Consider the following 14,715-nt stretch of genomic DNA (forward strand, 5'->3'; position numbering starts at 1 on the left):
ACATACATATACATGTTTACCTTCACAAATGAAAAAGGAAAATTCTTAGCAGTAGAGGTGAACATTTGTGTCATGCACACTGTCACACAAAATGAATAGAAGGCAATTTTCAAAAGTTTGATATTGTCACATACATGTATACATCATATGTATGTAATGTGTCTATGCATATATATACATGTACATTTTACAAGTAAATAGAAATGCATATGGAACTTGTAAGTCAGTCCAAATAAATAGATGTAAAATCCGACATTTCGAATAAAAATTCTTTATCAAGGTATTATCGGCAAGCTTCAGACATGTTAGGTAAACACCTGAATATATCTGAATATTATGGAACAGAACGACAACCGCGCGTGATTAACTGTTATACGTGTGAAAAGTTCTAATATTTGCATGCACCAAATAGAACACATGTACAAGTACATGTAAATGTTACGTGTCTGTATGGATGGATGGATGGATGGATGTCTTAGTGCATTGTGTATCTGTCTGTCTGTCTGTATGGATGGATGGATGTGTAAGTGTGTTAAGTTTCTGTCTGTCTGTATGGATGGATGGATGGATGGATGTGTTGATGTGTTATGTGCCTTATGGTGTTAGTATTTGTGTCAATGTGTATCTATGTCCAAAGACATTAAATTCTTACTTGACATTAGTTATATTTCATATTTACTTATTAATTTAATGATGTTTATAATTTTGTCTTCAACAGCTTCAACTCTATGACATTGACAGTCAGACCAAGAGTTCCATTTTGAACTACTGCACCTTTGTACAAGTGAGTATAAGACCATTACTTATCAGGTGTGTGTGTGTGTGTGTGTGTGTGTGTGTGTGTCTGTGTTTGTTTGTCTGTGTGTATTTGTGTCTATCTGTCTGTGTGTGTGTGTCTGTGTCTGTGTGTGTGTGTACATACATGCTCATGTGTATCTGTGTGTATGTGTATATGTGCACATACATGTACATAAGTGTGTGTGTGTATCTGTGTGTGTATGTTTGTGTGTGCACATTTAAGCACACGTGTGTGTGTGTGTGTTTGTGTGTACAAATAAATGCACCTAATCATTTTAGATACCTGTGTATATTGTACATATTGGTTTCAAACGGCAAACTTAAGTCATACTTGCTTGTTTATATCACAGGACAGTGGAAGTAATCTTAAACTTCTTTAAATTCTTTCCATCTGAAAGTCTTAGATACTGCACATTGTAAACATTGTGTTAGATCTTAGATACTGGACATTGTAAACATTGTGTTAGATGTACAATGTATACTGTAGGTAATTGTGTAGACTACACAAATTATGTGTAAGACTGATTAATTTACAGTGGGTACCTCAGAGTGATGTGGTAGTAGCTCAGAACCGTGGTAATCTCTGTGTTTGGTACAACATTGATTCACCGGAAAGAGTCACAATGTTTCCAATCAAGGTAAGTTGATACCATTAAGTCATGATAGCATTCTAAAGATTGACAGTTTGTCTTCATCAACATCCAGTCTTGCTATTTCAGTTATTAGCCCTAAAAGACATTACATTCAAACCTGACACAAATATGGCATCACATGGAACATACAATGTATGGACATTACTCTGTTTTGTTACAGTTTAGGTTTATTTGGTGGAATGATGGCCATATTTGTAGTTAAGGAGAAGTTTACCCACAGAACAAGTTGACTTGTATTGAGACTGTAAACCAACTTTTCACTTTGGTAATAAGACTAGTATATAATCAGTTGTGTTAATACAGTCATTTGTACTATTTTGATAGGGTGATATTGTTGACTTGGATTACAGTCATTTGTACTATTTTGATAGGGTGACATTGTTGACTTGGATTACAGTCATTTGTACTATTTTGATAGGGTGATATTGTTGACTTGGATTACAGTCATTTGTACTATTTTGATAGGGTGATATTGTTGACTTGGATTACAGTCATTTGTACTATTTTGATAGGATGATATTGTTGACTTGGATTACAGTCATTTGTACTATTTTGATAGGGTGATATTGTTGACTTGGATTACAGTCATTTGTACTATTTTGATAGGGTGATATTGTTGACTTGGATCGCAGTGAAGGCAAGACAGATGTGATTGTAAATGAAGGTGTATCTACTATATCATACACATTAGATGAAGGATTAATAGAGTTTGGTACAGCTACTGATGATGGTGACTATTCAAGGTATGTATTGTTACTTATCACTCACCAGAAATTGACAATTAGCTAGATATCTATCCTACATTTATTCATTCATTCATTCATTCATCCATTCATTCATTCATTCATTCATTCATCCATTCATTCATTCATTCATTCATTCATTCATTCATTCATTCATTCATTCATTCATTCATTCATTCATTCATTCATTTGTCCAGTCATTCATTTGTCCAGTCATTCATTTGTCCAGTCATTCATTTGTCCAGTCATTTAAGCGATGATACAGAGCTGTTAGATTCAAACCTAATAGTACTATTACTGTATTTACAGAGCTGTTGCATTCTTGGAGACCCTAGAGATGTCCAGTGAGACAGAGGCTATGTGGAAGACATTGAGTAAACTATCTTTGGAAGCTAAACAGTTACATATTGCAGAAAGATGTTATGCTGCACTTGGTGATGTCAGCAAAGCAAGATACCTAAGGAATGTTAATAAAGCAGCTGAAGAAGCCAAGAAAGATATTGTGAGTACATGTATACAACTGATAGTGATAATACACATCGGAGGACATTTACTGGTTTTTTAGGACACTTTTGGTTAACCTATCCATTATTTTAGTTCCATTTTAATAGTGATAACAAAATAACTGATGGGTTAGCTAAAAGTGTCCAAATAAAAAAAGTAAATGGCTGATGATGTGTACTATAACAAAGTTCTACAATTTGACAAGTTTTTAATAGGTTTTTCACCAGAAAGTCAGACTTGTTATCTACAGCCATGTTATATAACCTTTTACCCATTATCATGTTATTAATGACAAATTTCACTGTAGAAATCCCATCCTACACTTCTTCACCAAATAATCCAATGTTTTCCCCAAAAGTTCAGTGTGAAATCCATTAACCTGGCAAGGACTCGTTTTGTAACAAAATGGCAGTCTCAAATTGAGCAGTCTTTCCATTTTTACCCATCCACAGCTCTGTTACTAATCCTGGTGCACATAAGCATTGCCGTGTCAATAAACAAATTTTATACGGAAACTAGTCTCACTGCCAGACTCTTGACTACCATCCATTAGCTTTCTAAGGCACACAAAGCCATGACAAGTTAGGGACTTTAGTCCCAAGTCTGGCTAGAAGTGTTTGGAAAGGAATGTGATGCCATTATGTGAGTTGGCCAATTAAAGTATGCAAATAACATCTCAATGCATGTCACAGTCCTGTGATCATAACAAAGACACTGTCGTCACCTGTACACAGTGGTGGTAATATTTATTGTCATGAAGGCTATGATGTCTATGGGTACCGTAACCAAAACATCAGTTAAAATAAATGGTGACCCCTTAAAATGTGGCTGACTATTATCGCAATCAAGTGGACTAGGGAACAGGACCAAACATTCAATTTTTTCGACAACACTACAGATGTGGTAAATCCAGTTCCAAATTCACAAATATTTCAATATGGTACTTGTGAATACAGTGCTAACTTTTCTGTCTTTTGCTGCAATAGCCTCTACTTGTTTTGGCTTCAGTTCAAATAGCTTCATTTGTTGCAATCCATATTTGATAGCAAGGTTGGGTTTTCTCAGTTCTCCATTTTCAAAAGAGACTATAGTAGACAGTTATTATCTAAACCCTGTAACCACAACTTTGTTGCTCAGTTACTTCTAAAGTCTGAGGTGTGAATATGACCATCCCTGCTTTGGCAAGTTGCAATTTTACAGTTATAGCAGAGACTGTCTTCAATGCTTTGATTTCTAACAATTGCAATATTTATTTTGACATGCATGTACAGGGTGGAGATGGTACCCATCATTATGTTGTCAGAGCTAAACTTGCCGTTCTGGACAAACAATTTAAAGAAGCTGAAGCTATCTATCTGGAACAGGTTAGTACAATAAGATACTCATGAAAATAGGTTGACCAGAAATCAGTCAAACTTACATTTAGGTTCCCATACATGTGACATAATGTAAGTGTCAAACCCTGCTAACACAGGGGGAAATCTGCTAAAACTTGCATAGATTGCCAGACCCTGTTGTACCATACTGTTAGTGTGGAACCCTGATAACAGAGTTGGCAATCTAGTAAATGTTGCATAGATTCTTGTTTCTTATACTGTTGATATTATTTGTCTATTTATTTGTTAGTATTCTTTTTATTTATTCAAAATAGTGTAAGCCAAAATGGACAATCTTCTAACTATTCAAAAAGTAAAAAATGTGCAACATCAAAACATCAACAACATACCAAAGCCTAGGACAAAACAAAATGTGACGTGTACAATACAAAAAAAAGAGAATACACCACATGTAGTGTGAAACTTAAAGGGAACAGTTACATACATGTACAATTACAAAGCAGTGTACAATTGCTAGTGGGCATAAGCAGCTTTAAATTCACTAGCACTGCTATAGTTGTGCACATCAAGTGGAAAAAAGTTCCATAGAATCATCCTTGATATCATTTGTCTATCTGTTTCTTGATATCATTTGTCTATTTGTTATCAGAACAATATAGATGAAGCTATGGAAATGTACCAAGTCTTACATAAATGGGATGAGAGTATACAAGTTGCTGAAGCTAAGGTATATATATTGGTTACTATTTCATGTTTTGTTTTAATGTAGTTGATAGCATAGTGTGTGTTTTAATGTAGTTGATAGCATAGTGTGTGTTTTAATGTAGTTGATAGCATAGTGTGTGTTTTGATATCATACTGTGTTTTGATGTAGTTGTAACAACTAACCAGAGATTTCAAAAATCACCTTTAATGGTTTTCTGTCCCTGCAACCAATGAAATACAATGTATATATGACAAAGGTATATCAACTTCTGAATGCATGACAGAACTGAACATAGAAGTCCATGTGGGCATGCATTCAGATATTATGTAGTAGAACCCTATGATGTGTGAGAGAGTACATGTTCATGTATTTGAATGAATGTTTGTGATGCTCTCTGTGGAATATTTTCATGAGCAGAGCTAGTAAAAGGATAGTAGAAACACCACAGATGCCTGTCTGAGAAAGTATGCATAGGAAAAACACGTGACCGTTTAATCTCTGTTGATGATAGCTAAATATTAATTATTTGCAATGTATGTATAATGTTTTAGGGTCATCCTGAGGTAGAAAATCTACGTCGTAATTATTACCAGTGGTTGATGGACACAGGACAGGAAGAGAAAGCTGGTGAACTGAAGGAAAATGAAGGGGACTACCATGCTGCTATTAATTTGTATATGAAGGCAGGACTACCAGCAAGGGCTGCTAGACTGGCTACAAGTCAAGAAGAACTGATACGTAATCAAGATATTATACAGCGTATTGCTGCTGCTTTGATTAAGGGAGAGTTCTATGAAAGGGTAATTTAAACTATATGGTTACTCTCTTGAAAGATTGAATATTCTGTACATTCTTGTGTCTGTGTGTATATACTAGCGTGGGCTTCACTTTCAAATTATGTGACAATCTCTGTAAGGAATGAGATATGACAGCTGCACAGAGCTTACAGCAAGGGTTAGGTTGATTCTCCGTTGTCGTCTGTCCATCAACTTTTCTACTTTCACCTTCTCCTCTAAAACTGCATGGTCAATTGACCTGAAATTTGTTGTGTAGTTGTGTAGGTATCTTGGGATGAGCAAATATAAGTTTGTTCAAGACAAATGAATTGGGTCATTAAGATGCAAAATTAGGGGTAAAAATAGAATTTTTGTAACTAAAATATTTTACCAACTTTCTGTGTGAAATGTGTTCTATAGTGTGTGTTAGTCACTATTTGAAACCACTAACCACTTTATTATTTTGCTAAAACAAAACTGCTTAGTGGAAGAGCTGGACAGCAGAATCACTACTACACATAGTACAAAAAAAACAAAAAAAACCCAGCAGAGCTATTCTGACTAATAAGTCACTTGTTTATTCCTTAATTTTATATTAAAATTGTTGCCAATTTGTAACTTTACTTTTGTTTGATTGTTAGGCTGGTGACCTGTTTGAGAAGATAGGAGATAACCAACGAGCACTGGAATGTTATAGAAGAGGGCAAGCATACAGAAGAGGTAGGCAACCAAGTTACATAATTTTCTACCTTTCGGCAATGTGACTGTTGCCTTCCTCAGCACAAACTGACAATGATTACCGTTCACCTGTCCACTAGATAGATGACAGTGTGGTAAATAAATTGTCCCAGACGTGATTGAGTCGAAACTCCCTTTCATCCCTGTTCATCACTGGGGAGGATTTGTTTATCCAGATGGCCTTCTTTATCCATCACATTTTGTTGTCACTCACACATTTCACAATATGTTTTATAACACAGCGGTTGAATTAGCACGTAATGTATATCCACAAAATGTGGTCAAGTTAGAAGAAGAATGGGGAGACCATCTAATGTCACAGAAACAGATGGATGCAGCTATCAACCATTATATTGAAGCAGGGTATGTATATGTATTTGGAGTATCTATGATATACACAGGGTGTAAGTAATACTAAATATACTACATCTATTATGAATATCTATTTTTAGCATTGAGTGTATATGTCCTAATAATTCTCTGCAAATCCTGACTCAACATCTATATTCCATGTCGTATTTACTAATCTTGGCTATATTTTGACACAAATACAATTACGTGAATGAGAAGTTTTCTGTTTATTTCAGGCCTAAGGCAATTAGTAACTATGAAATCCCTGTTTTGTACATATTACCACACCTGTAGGTTAGGTAGCTATCTTTTGGATAAACTTAATGTTGACAAAATTGTCTACAATGTAGGTCTAATAAGGCAATTCAATCAATTTTTGATTTTACAAATGATTTACAAAGGTTAAAGTTTGAACTGCTTGTGTACTATAACCTGAATGTAAGTCATTTGATTTACCAAGCTGATGAATATTTTGGTGTCCTGTATGAAATGTAGCCATTCCTGTATGAAATGTAGCCATTCCTGTATGAAAGGTAGCCATTTCTGTATGAAAGGTAGCCATTCCTGTATGAAAGGTAGCCATTCCTGTATGAAAGGTAGCCATTCCTGTATGAAAGGTAGCCATTCCTGTATGAAATGTAGCCATTCCTGTATGAAAGGTAGCCATTCCTGTATGAAATGTAGCCATTCCTGTATGAAAGGTAGCCATTCCTGTATGAAATGTAGCCATTCCTGTATGAAAGGTAATCATTCCTGTATGAAATGTAGCCATTCCTGTATGAAAGGTAGCCATTCCTGTATGAAATGTAGCCATTCCTGTATGAAAGGTAGCCATTATTTCAATGCACTTTACGTGTATATTGACAAAATATATATGACCAACTGTTTATTTGAACGACTGGCAGTATTTACTGGTTATCGGTCCTTATGACAGAAAATGATGTTATTTAATTTCACTTGTATAATTTGTCATCCACCTCTTGATATTATGCATGTAAATGAATTCTTGATTGTACTACATGTATATACCAACATACAATGATCTTTGTCATGTCTCAACAGATGTTCCCTGAAGGCTATAGAGGCAGCTATCCAATCCCGTCAATGGAATAAAGCAGTACAGATAGTGGAGTTACAAGATGCTTCTGTGGCTTCCAGATATTATCATAAAATAGCCAAACACTATTCCTCTATTGGAGATTATGAGGTATTAAATATCATGCAATTATAGTCATGATTTTTTAGGCTCAGGAAATTGACAAAATGCTGTTTTAAAAGCATCATACAAATTCGCACTTTTCCTTCTCTTTTCTTTTCTTTTGATGTGATCTGGAAAAAAGGAGAAATAACTTTGAGGATGGGATACACCTATGTAATGTAAACTACATTGTAGATAAATGTAGACAAACTCTTAGTGGTACATGCACCATTTCATAGACAAACTCTTAGTGGTACATGCACCATTTCATAGACAACCTGTCAGTGGTACATGCACCATTTTATAGACAACCTGTCAGTGGTACATGCACCATTTCATAGACAACCTGTCAGTGGTACCTGCACCATTTCATAGACAACCTGTCAGTGGTACATGCACCATTTCATAGACAAACTCTTAGTGGTACATGCACCATTTCATAGACAAACTCTTAGTGGTACATGCACCATTTCATAGACAACCTGTCAGTGGTACATGCACCATTTCATAGACAAACTCTTAGTGGTACATGCACCATTTCATAGACAACCTGTCAGTGGTACATGCACCATTTCATAGACAACCTGTCAGTGGTACATGCACCATTTCATAGACAAACTCTTAGTGGTACATGCACCATTTCATAGACAAACTCTTAGTGGTACATGCACCATTTCATAGACAACCTGTCAGTGGTACATGCACCATTTCATAGACAACCTGTCAGTGGTACCTGCACCATTTCATAGACAACCTGTCAGTGGTACCTGCACCATTTCATAGACAACCTGTCAGTGGTACATGCACCATTTCATAGACAAACTCTTAGTGGTACATGCACCATTTCATAGACAAACTCTTAGTGGTACATGCACCATTTCATAGACAACCTGTCAGTGGTACATGCACCATTTCATAGACAACCTGTCAGTGGTACATGCACCATTTCATAGACAACCTGTCAGTGGTACATGCACCATTTCATAGACAACCTGTCAGTGGTACATGCACCATTTCATAGACAACCTGTCAGTGGTACATGCACCATTTCATAGACAACCTGTCAGTGGTACATGCACCATTTCATAGACAACCTGTCAGTGGTACATGCACCATTTCATAGACAAACTCTTAGTGGTACATGCACCATTTCATAGACAACCTGTCAGTGGTACATGCACCATTTCATAGACAACCTGTCAGTGGTACATGTGTGTGTGTGTGTGTGTGTGTGTGTGTGTGTGTGTGTGTGTGTGTGTGTGTGCATGCGTGCATGCATGTATGTATGTATATATGTGTGTGTATGTTGTATGTATGTATGTATGTATGTATGTATGTATGTATGTATGTATGTATGTATGTATGCATATGTATGTGTGTGTGCGTGCGTGCGTGCATGCATGCATGTATGTATGTATGTATGTATGTGTGGATGTATGTGCAGCTATCCATGTGTGTGTGGTTGTGTGTGTGTGTGTGTGTGTGTATGTGTGGATGTGGATCACTAAAATTCTAAAAACACAAGACCAATTGTAAGTGAAATGCTAGTTATGTCAAAAGAGTGATATTTCCTCTGATCAATATCCTTTTCAGTACAACTTTTTAGATATATTTTTATATAATCACTCTGTCAAAGTCAATTGTCACTCCCAGTTCAAATGTCACTTCATGTATACTGAGTCAAGGCTTGTTGAAATATGTGTGTGAGGATGTTATTTTATGGTCTGGGTCTGTTTTAGAGGTGATGTTTAATATAAAAATTGTTCAAATCAGTACTGATGGTTGCTTGATCACACTATAGCATCTAAGACTTTCTAAAAAATGTGTTATTTGGACAAAACTTTAAACTCCAAAACTACTGGGCAGATTCATCTAAAAATTGGATCAGATGGGAATGCTTGTAGATGTGTCTAGATGAAGAATTATTGAAGACAATATGACCTGATTGTTGATATGCAAATAGAGCCTAAAAATGGGATTTCTTGTCAAAAAAGCTAAAACTTTCAAATTACTACCTGGCTGATTTTCTGAAATTTGGTGATGATTTTTCTTGGTGTGTAGATGAAAAGCTGAGATGAAATGGTTATGCAAGATCATTTAATTTAATAATATGCATATTATTTGTGAGTTTTGGCAAAAAATTCAAACTTAATAGCAGATTTACATACTAAAATGAGTACTTTCTTTATGAAATAACAGCCTGGATTTCAATATCAGTTGTGTACAATACCATTGGCACTATTTATAATTCCATAAACAACAATATCTATGACTAGAAAGTATATCATTAATTTCATACATAAAGTGTGATTTATGTAATTATGTTGTATATTTCTTGCTATTTTCAGACAGCAGAGAAGTATTATGTCAGAGCAGACATGCCTAGGGAGGCCATTGATATGTACACCAATGCTGGTAAATGGGAGGCAGCTCATAGAGTAAGTACATTAGTTGTCAATGACCACCTAACTCACCAATAGAGTAAGTAGTTGACCACCTAACTCACCAATAGAGTAAGTAATTGACCACCTAACTTGCCTGTAGAGTAAGTACATTAGTTGTCAATGACCACCTTAGTGACCTAACTTGCCTGTAGTGTAAGTAATTGACTACCTAACTCACCAATAGAGTAAGTAATTGACTACCTAACTTGCCTGTAGAGTAAGTAGTTGACCACCTAACTTGCCTATAGAGTAAGTAGTTGACCACCTAACTTGTCAGTCACCTAACTTGTCAATAGAGTAAGTAGTTGACCACCTAACTTTTCAATAGAGTAAGTAATTGACTACCTAACTTGTCAGTAGAGTAAGTAATTGACTACCTAACTTGCCTGTAGAGTAAGTAGTTGACCACCTAACTTGCCTATATATTAAGTAGTTGACCACTTAACCTGTCAATAGAGTAAGTAGTTGACCTCCTGAATTGCCTAAATAGAACAAGATCAACTTATTTGTATGTGCCTATAGTAATGCATAATGGTAGTGTGACTGTAGTGTTTGGAGCAGAAGTTATGGTGATTACCGACAAATCAAATAGTTGTTAACTTATTTTATGACTTACCTACACCAGGTAACAGGTACAGAGAATTGGGTCAGTTTGTTAAGTTTGTTGTTGGAATTATGATTTCTATTGTACAGTACTAATTTAGATTGTTTTCTATATGTATAGCTTGCAGTGACTTGTATGAAACCAGAAGACGTTGCTGTCTTGTACATTACTCAAGCTCAGCAGATGGAAGCACAGGGTAAATTTAGAGAAGCAGAAAGGTAAGTAACTGATGTAATATGTCTAATTCTCATCAACCAGGGTTGCATTCACTGATTTTTTGTTTATTTGTACAGCATCAATGTTTTCTATGTGTGTGTGTGTGTGTGTGTGTGTGTGTGTGTGTGTGTGTGTATGTGTGTATGTGTGTGTGTGTGTGTGTGTGTGTGTGTGTGTGTGTGTGTGTGTGTGTGTGTGTGTGTGTATGTGTGTGTGAGCGAAGGAAAATAATGAAAATCACCAATGGAATGACCATATGCTACAATCAACAAATAAAGTAATCTGACTGACTTAGAATCACCATAGAGTGGAATGACAGTATGCTACAATCAACGCATAAAGTAATGTGACTGAGTTAAAATCACCATGGAGTGAAATGACAGTATGCTACAATCAACGTATAAAGTAATGTGACTGAGTTAGAATCACAATAGAATGGAATGACAGTATGCTACAATCAACGCATAAAGTAATGTGACTGAGTTAGAATCACAATAGAATGGAATGACAGTATGCTACAATCAACGCATAAAGTAATGTGACTGAGTTAAAATCACCAAGGAGTGAAATGACAGTATGCTACAATCAACGTATAAAGTAATGTGACTGAGTTAAAATCACCATGGAGTGAAATGACAGTATGCTACAATCAACGTATAAAGTAATGTGACTGAGTTAGAATCACCATAGAATGGAATGACAGTATGCTACAATCAACAAATAAAGTAATGTGACTGAGTTAGAATCACCATAGAATGGAATGACAGTATGCTACAATCAACGTATAAAGTAATGTGACAGAGTTAGAATCACCATAGAATGGAATGACAGTATGCTACAATCAACAAATAAAGTAATGTGACTGAGTTAAAATCACCATGGAGTGGAAATGACAGTATGCTACAATCAACGTATAAAGTAATGTGACTGAGTTAGAATCACCATGGAGTGGAATGACAGTATGCTACAATCAATGTATAAAGTAATGTGACAGAGTTAGAATCACCATAGAATGGAATGACAGTATGCTACAATCAACGTATAAAGTAATGTGACTGAGTTAGAATCACAATAGAATGGAATGACAGTATGCTACAATCAACGTATAAAGTAATGTGACTGAGTTAGAATCACCATGGAGTGGAATGACAGTGTAACCCTTTTATGGCCCGCTCATAAAAGTACATGGGATAAAGGAACTTACACGAAAGAAATTTATAAGAATACACACACGGGCTCGGTTCGTGGTTCGACTGCTGACTTCGTAATACCCAATTTACACCGGGGTGAGAGCAATAGACAACACACACAAGCAAGATGAATGAAAATATATTTAATATATAATACCAACAAGTGGAAAGACTCGCTTCCAAAAAATGATGAAGGGTGCTTCCATAAAAAGTGGAAACTCACAAAAAAAGTATATATCAACAAAACTTATTGTACCAGGTACTTAAGACTAATGACAAAATAAAATACTAAAAATGTGGAGCGTTTATCCAGTCAAAAAAAATAATTTAAAACTACAAGAAAATAATTATCGTGTGAAATACTAAGTCTCTGATAACTGGTTGAGTTCTTTAAAAGTATACAAGGATATCACAGTGTCTCTGCATGTGGTTCACAAGAAGATCCAACGACGCTGCACATGTAGCAGCCCAAAGGTTGATGAAGTCCCAAACAAAAGTTTCACCTGTCTTGACACTGGTGGCGCTGTACTCCCTCCAATAGCCACCCACTTGACGTCCTCAGTGGCGATGTATGGTTAAATACACTACACGCTGGAATTGAGTTTCAGTACCTCAATGGTTCACTGATCAAGTAGAATACATCCAAATTACAGGGTTCTGGTTATAAATCTAACCGCTCTCAAAGTGTTCTGTTCTGACTTGATCAATCTATTTCCCTATGCAGAAACGTTCTGTCGCACAGGAACTAAACTTGCATTTTAAAGTTATTAATGGTTCAGTGGCTTTACTTGGCAACACAGACTATCGGCTTACTTACAGCTGTGAGAAATTGTCAATGTAGGATCAGCGTCACACTTGGCTAATTTCCTCTTCCAACTTCACTGTACAGTTACAGACTTCGGATCACATGACACGTGTTGATTGGTATCACATCCAGTCTTTTCATGAAACTGACATCGAAGAGTAAAATCAAGCCGTAACTTACTCAATACAGCTACTGATCCTTCCTCTCACTATAAGTACACTTCTGACTGGCACTATCGTCCGAAAGATGCCAAATTACTACAATTCTTAGACGAATTTCGCCATCACGAACAGCAGCAGTCCGTGCGCCTTGCATCATAACATCACATGCTTGTCTAGTCATCACTTTTTAAACTTTTCAATCAAATCACTACATCACAACTCAGATTGCTATGCCGAAACTTGCAATGCCTAGTTGTACAAAGGATACCAGTCTAAAGAATATGTGCAGTGACCAAAAATACAATTTCTGATCCCATTTACATTGCTCAAACCGATCGCTTGAGATACAATTATACGGACTATATTCTCAAGTCAATAACACATACAGAGTACTATCATGGCACTTGTCATCTCTGACTGAAGGCAAACTTGTGAAGAGCGCCCTCTAACAACTAAGATTGAACTAGTTTTAATACATTGTCTATTAATATACAGAAAACTATAAATGCAATATTGACCAACTGTTTTCCATGGTCACAACAGTATGCTACAATCAACAAATAAAGTAATGTGACTGAGTTAAAATCACCATAGAATGGAATGACAGTATGCTACAATCAACGTATAAAGTAATGTGACTGAGTTAGAATCACCATGGAGTGAAATGACAGTATGCTACAATCAACAAATAAAGTAATGTGACTGAGTTAGAATCACCATGGAGTGGAATGACAGTATGCTACAATCAACGTATAAAGTAATGTGACTGAGTTAGAATCACCATAGAATGGAATGACAGTATGCTACAATCAGCATGTAAAATAATGTCACAGTGACTGAGTTAGAATCCTCTTCATCAAAATCCTGTTAGTAAGACTATGTAAGTAGACACCTCTGTTAGATGTGATGAGTACATGTCATGTTTGTTATTTTAGATTGTACATCACAGTTGATGAACCAGATTTAGCCATTACTATGTACAAGAAGCAACATCAGTATGATCACATGGTTAGACTAGTAAAACACTACCATCCAGATTTACTACAAGATACCCATCTACACTTAGCCAAGGTGAGTACAAACACTACCATCCAGATTTACTACAAGATACCCATCTACACTTAGCCAAGGTGAGTACAAACACTACCATCCAGATTTACTACAAGATACCCATCTACACTTAGCCAAGGTGAGTACAAACACTACCATCCAGATTTACTACAAGATATCCATCTACACTTAGCCAAGGTGAGTACAAACACTACCATCCAGATTTACTACAAGATACCCATCTACACTTAGCCAAGGTGAGTACAAACACTACCATCCAGATTTACTACAAGATACCCATCTACACTTAGCCAATGTGAATACAAACACTACCATCCAGATTTACTACAAGATACCCATCTACACTTAGCCTAGGTGAGTACAAACACTACCATCCAGATTTACTACAAGATACCCATCTACACTTAGCCTAGGTGAGTA

General features: G+C 36.1%; 1 protein-coding gene across 1 annotated transcript in view; it reads left to right on the forward strand.

Moving 5' to 3' along the window:
• LOC144446040 (intraflagellar transport protein 172 homolog) overlaps window positions 1-14,715 on the forward strand; it is a 63,172-nt gene that overhangs the window by 15,635 nt on the left and 32,822 nt on the right. Inside the window, exons 11-23 of the mRNA XM_078135719.1 lie at window positions 719-784; window positions 1,335-1,436; window positions 2,058-2,194; window positions 2,504-2,696; window positions 3,970-4,062; window positions 4,685-4,762; window positions 5,293-5,541; window positions 6,159-6,237; window positions 6,498-6,618; window positions 7,669-7,813; window positions 10,153-10,242; window positions 10,973-11,070; window positions 14,160-14,295. Of these exons, the coding sequence (XP_077991845.1) occupies window positions 719-784; window positions 1,335-1,436; window positions 2,058-2,194; window positions 2,504-2,696; window positions 3,970-4,062; window positions 4,685-4,762; window positions 5,293-5,541; window positions 6,159-6,237; window positions 6,498-6,618; window positions 7,669-7,813; window positions 10,153-10,242; window positions 10,973-11,070; window positions 14,160-14,295 (1,587 nt within the window). The remainder of the gene's footprint in view (window positions 1-718; window positions 785-1,334; window positions 1,437-2,057; window positions 2,195-2,503; window positions 2,697-3,969; window positions 4,063-4,684; window positions 4,763-5,292; window positions 5,542-6,158; window positions 6,238-6,497; window positions 6,619-7,668; window positions 7,814-10,152; window positions 10,243-10,972; window positions 11,071-14,159; window positions 14,296-14,715) is intronic.

This window comes from Glandiceps talaboti, chromosome 14, assembly GCF_964340395.1.
Source record: "Glandiceps talaboti chromosome 14, keGlaTala1.1, whole genome shotgun sequence".
In the NCBI taxonomy this organism is placed as follows: domain Eukaryota; kingdom Metazoa; phylum Hemichordata; class Enteropneusta; family Spengelidae; genus Glandiceps; species Glandiceps talaboti.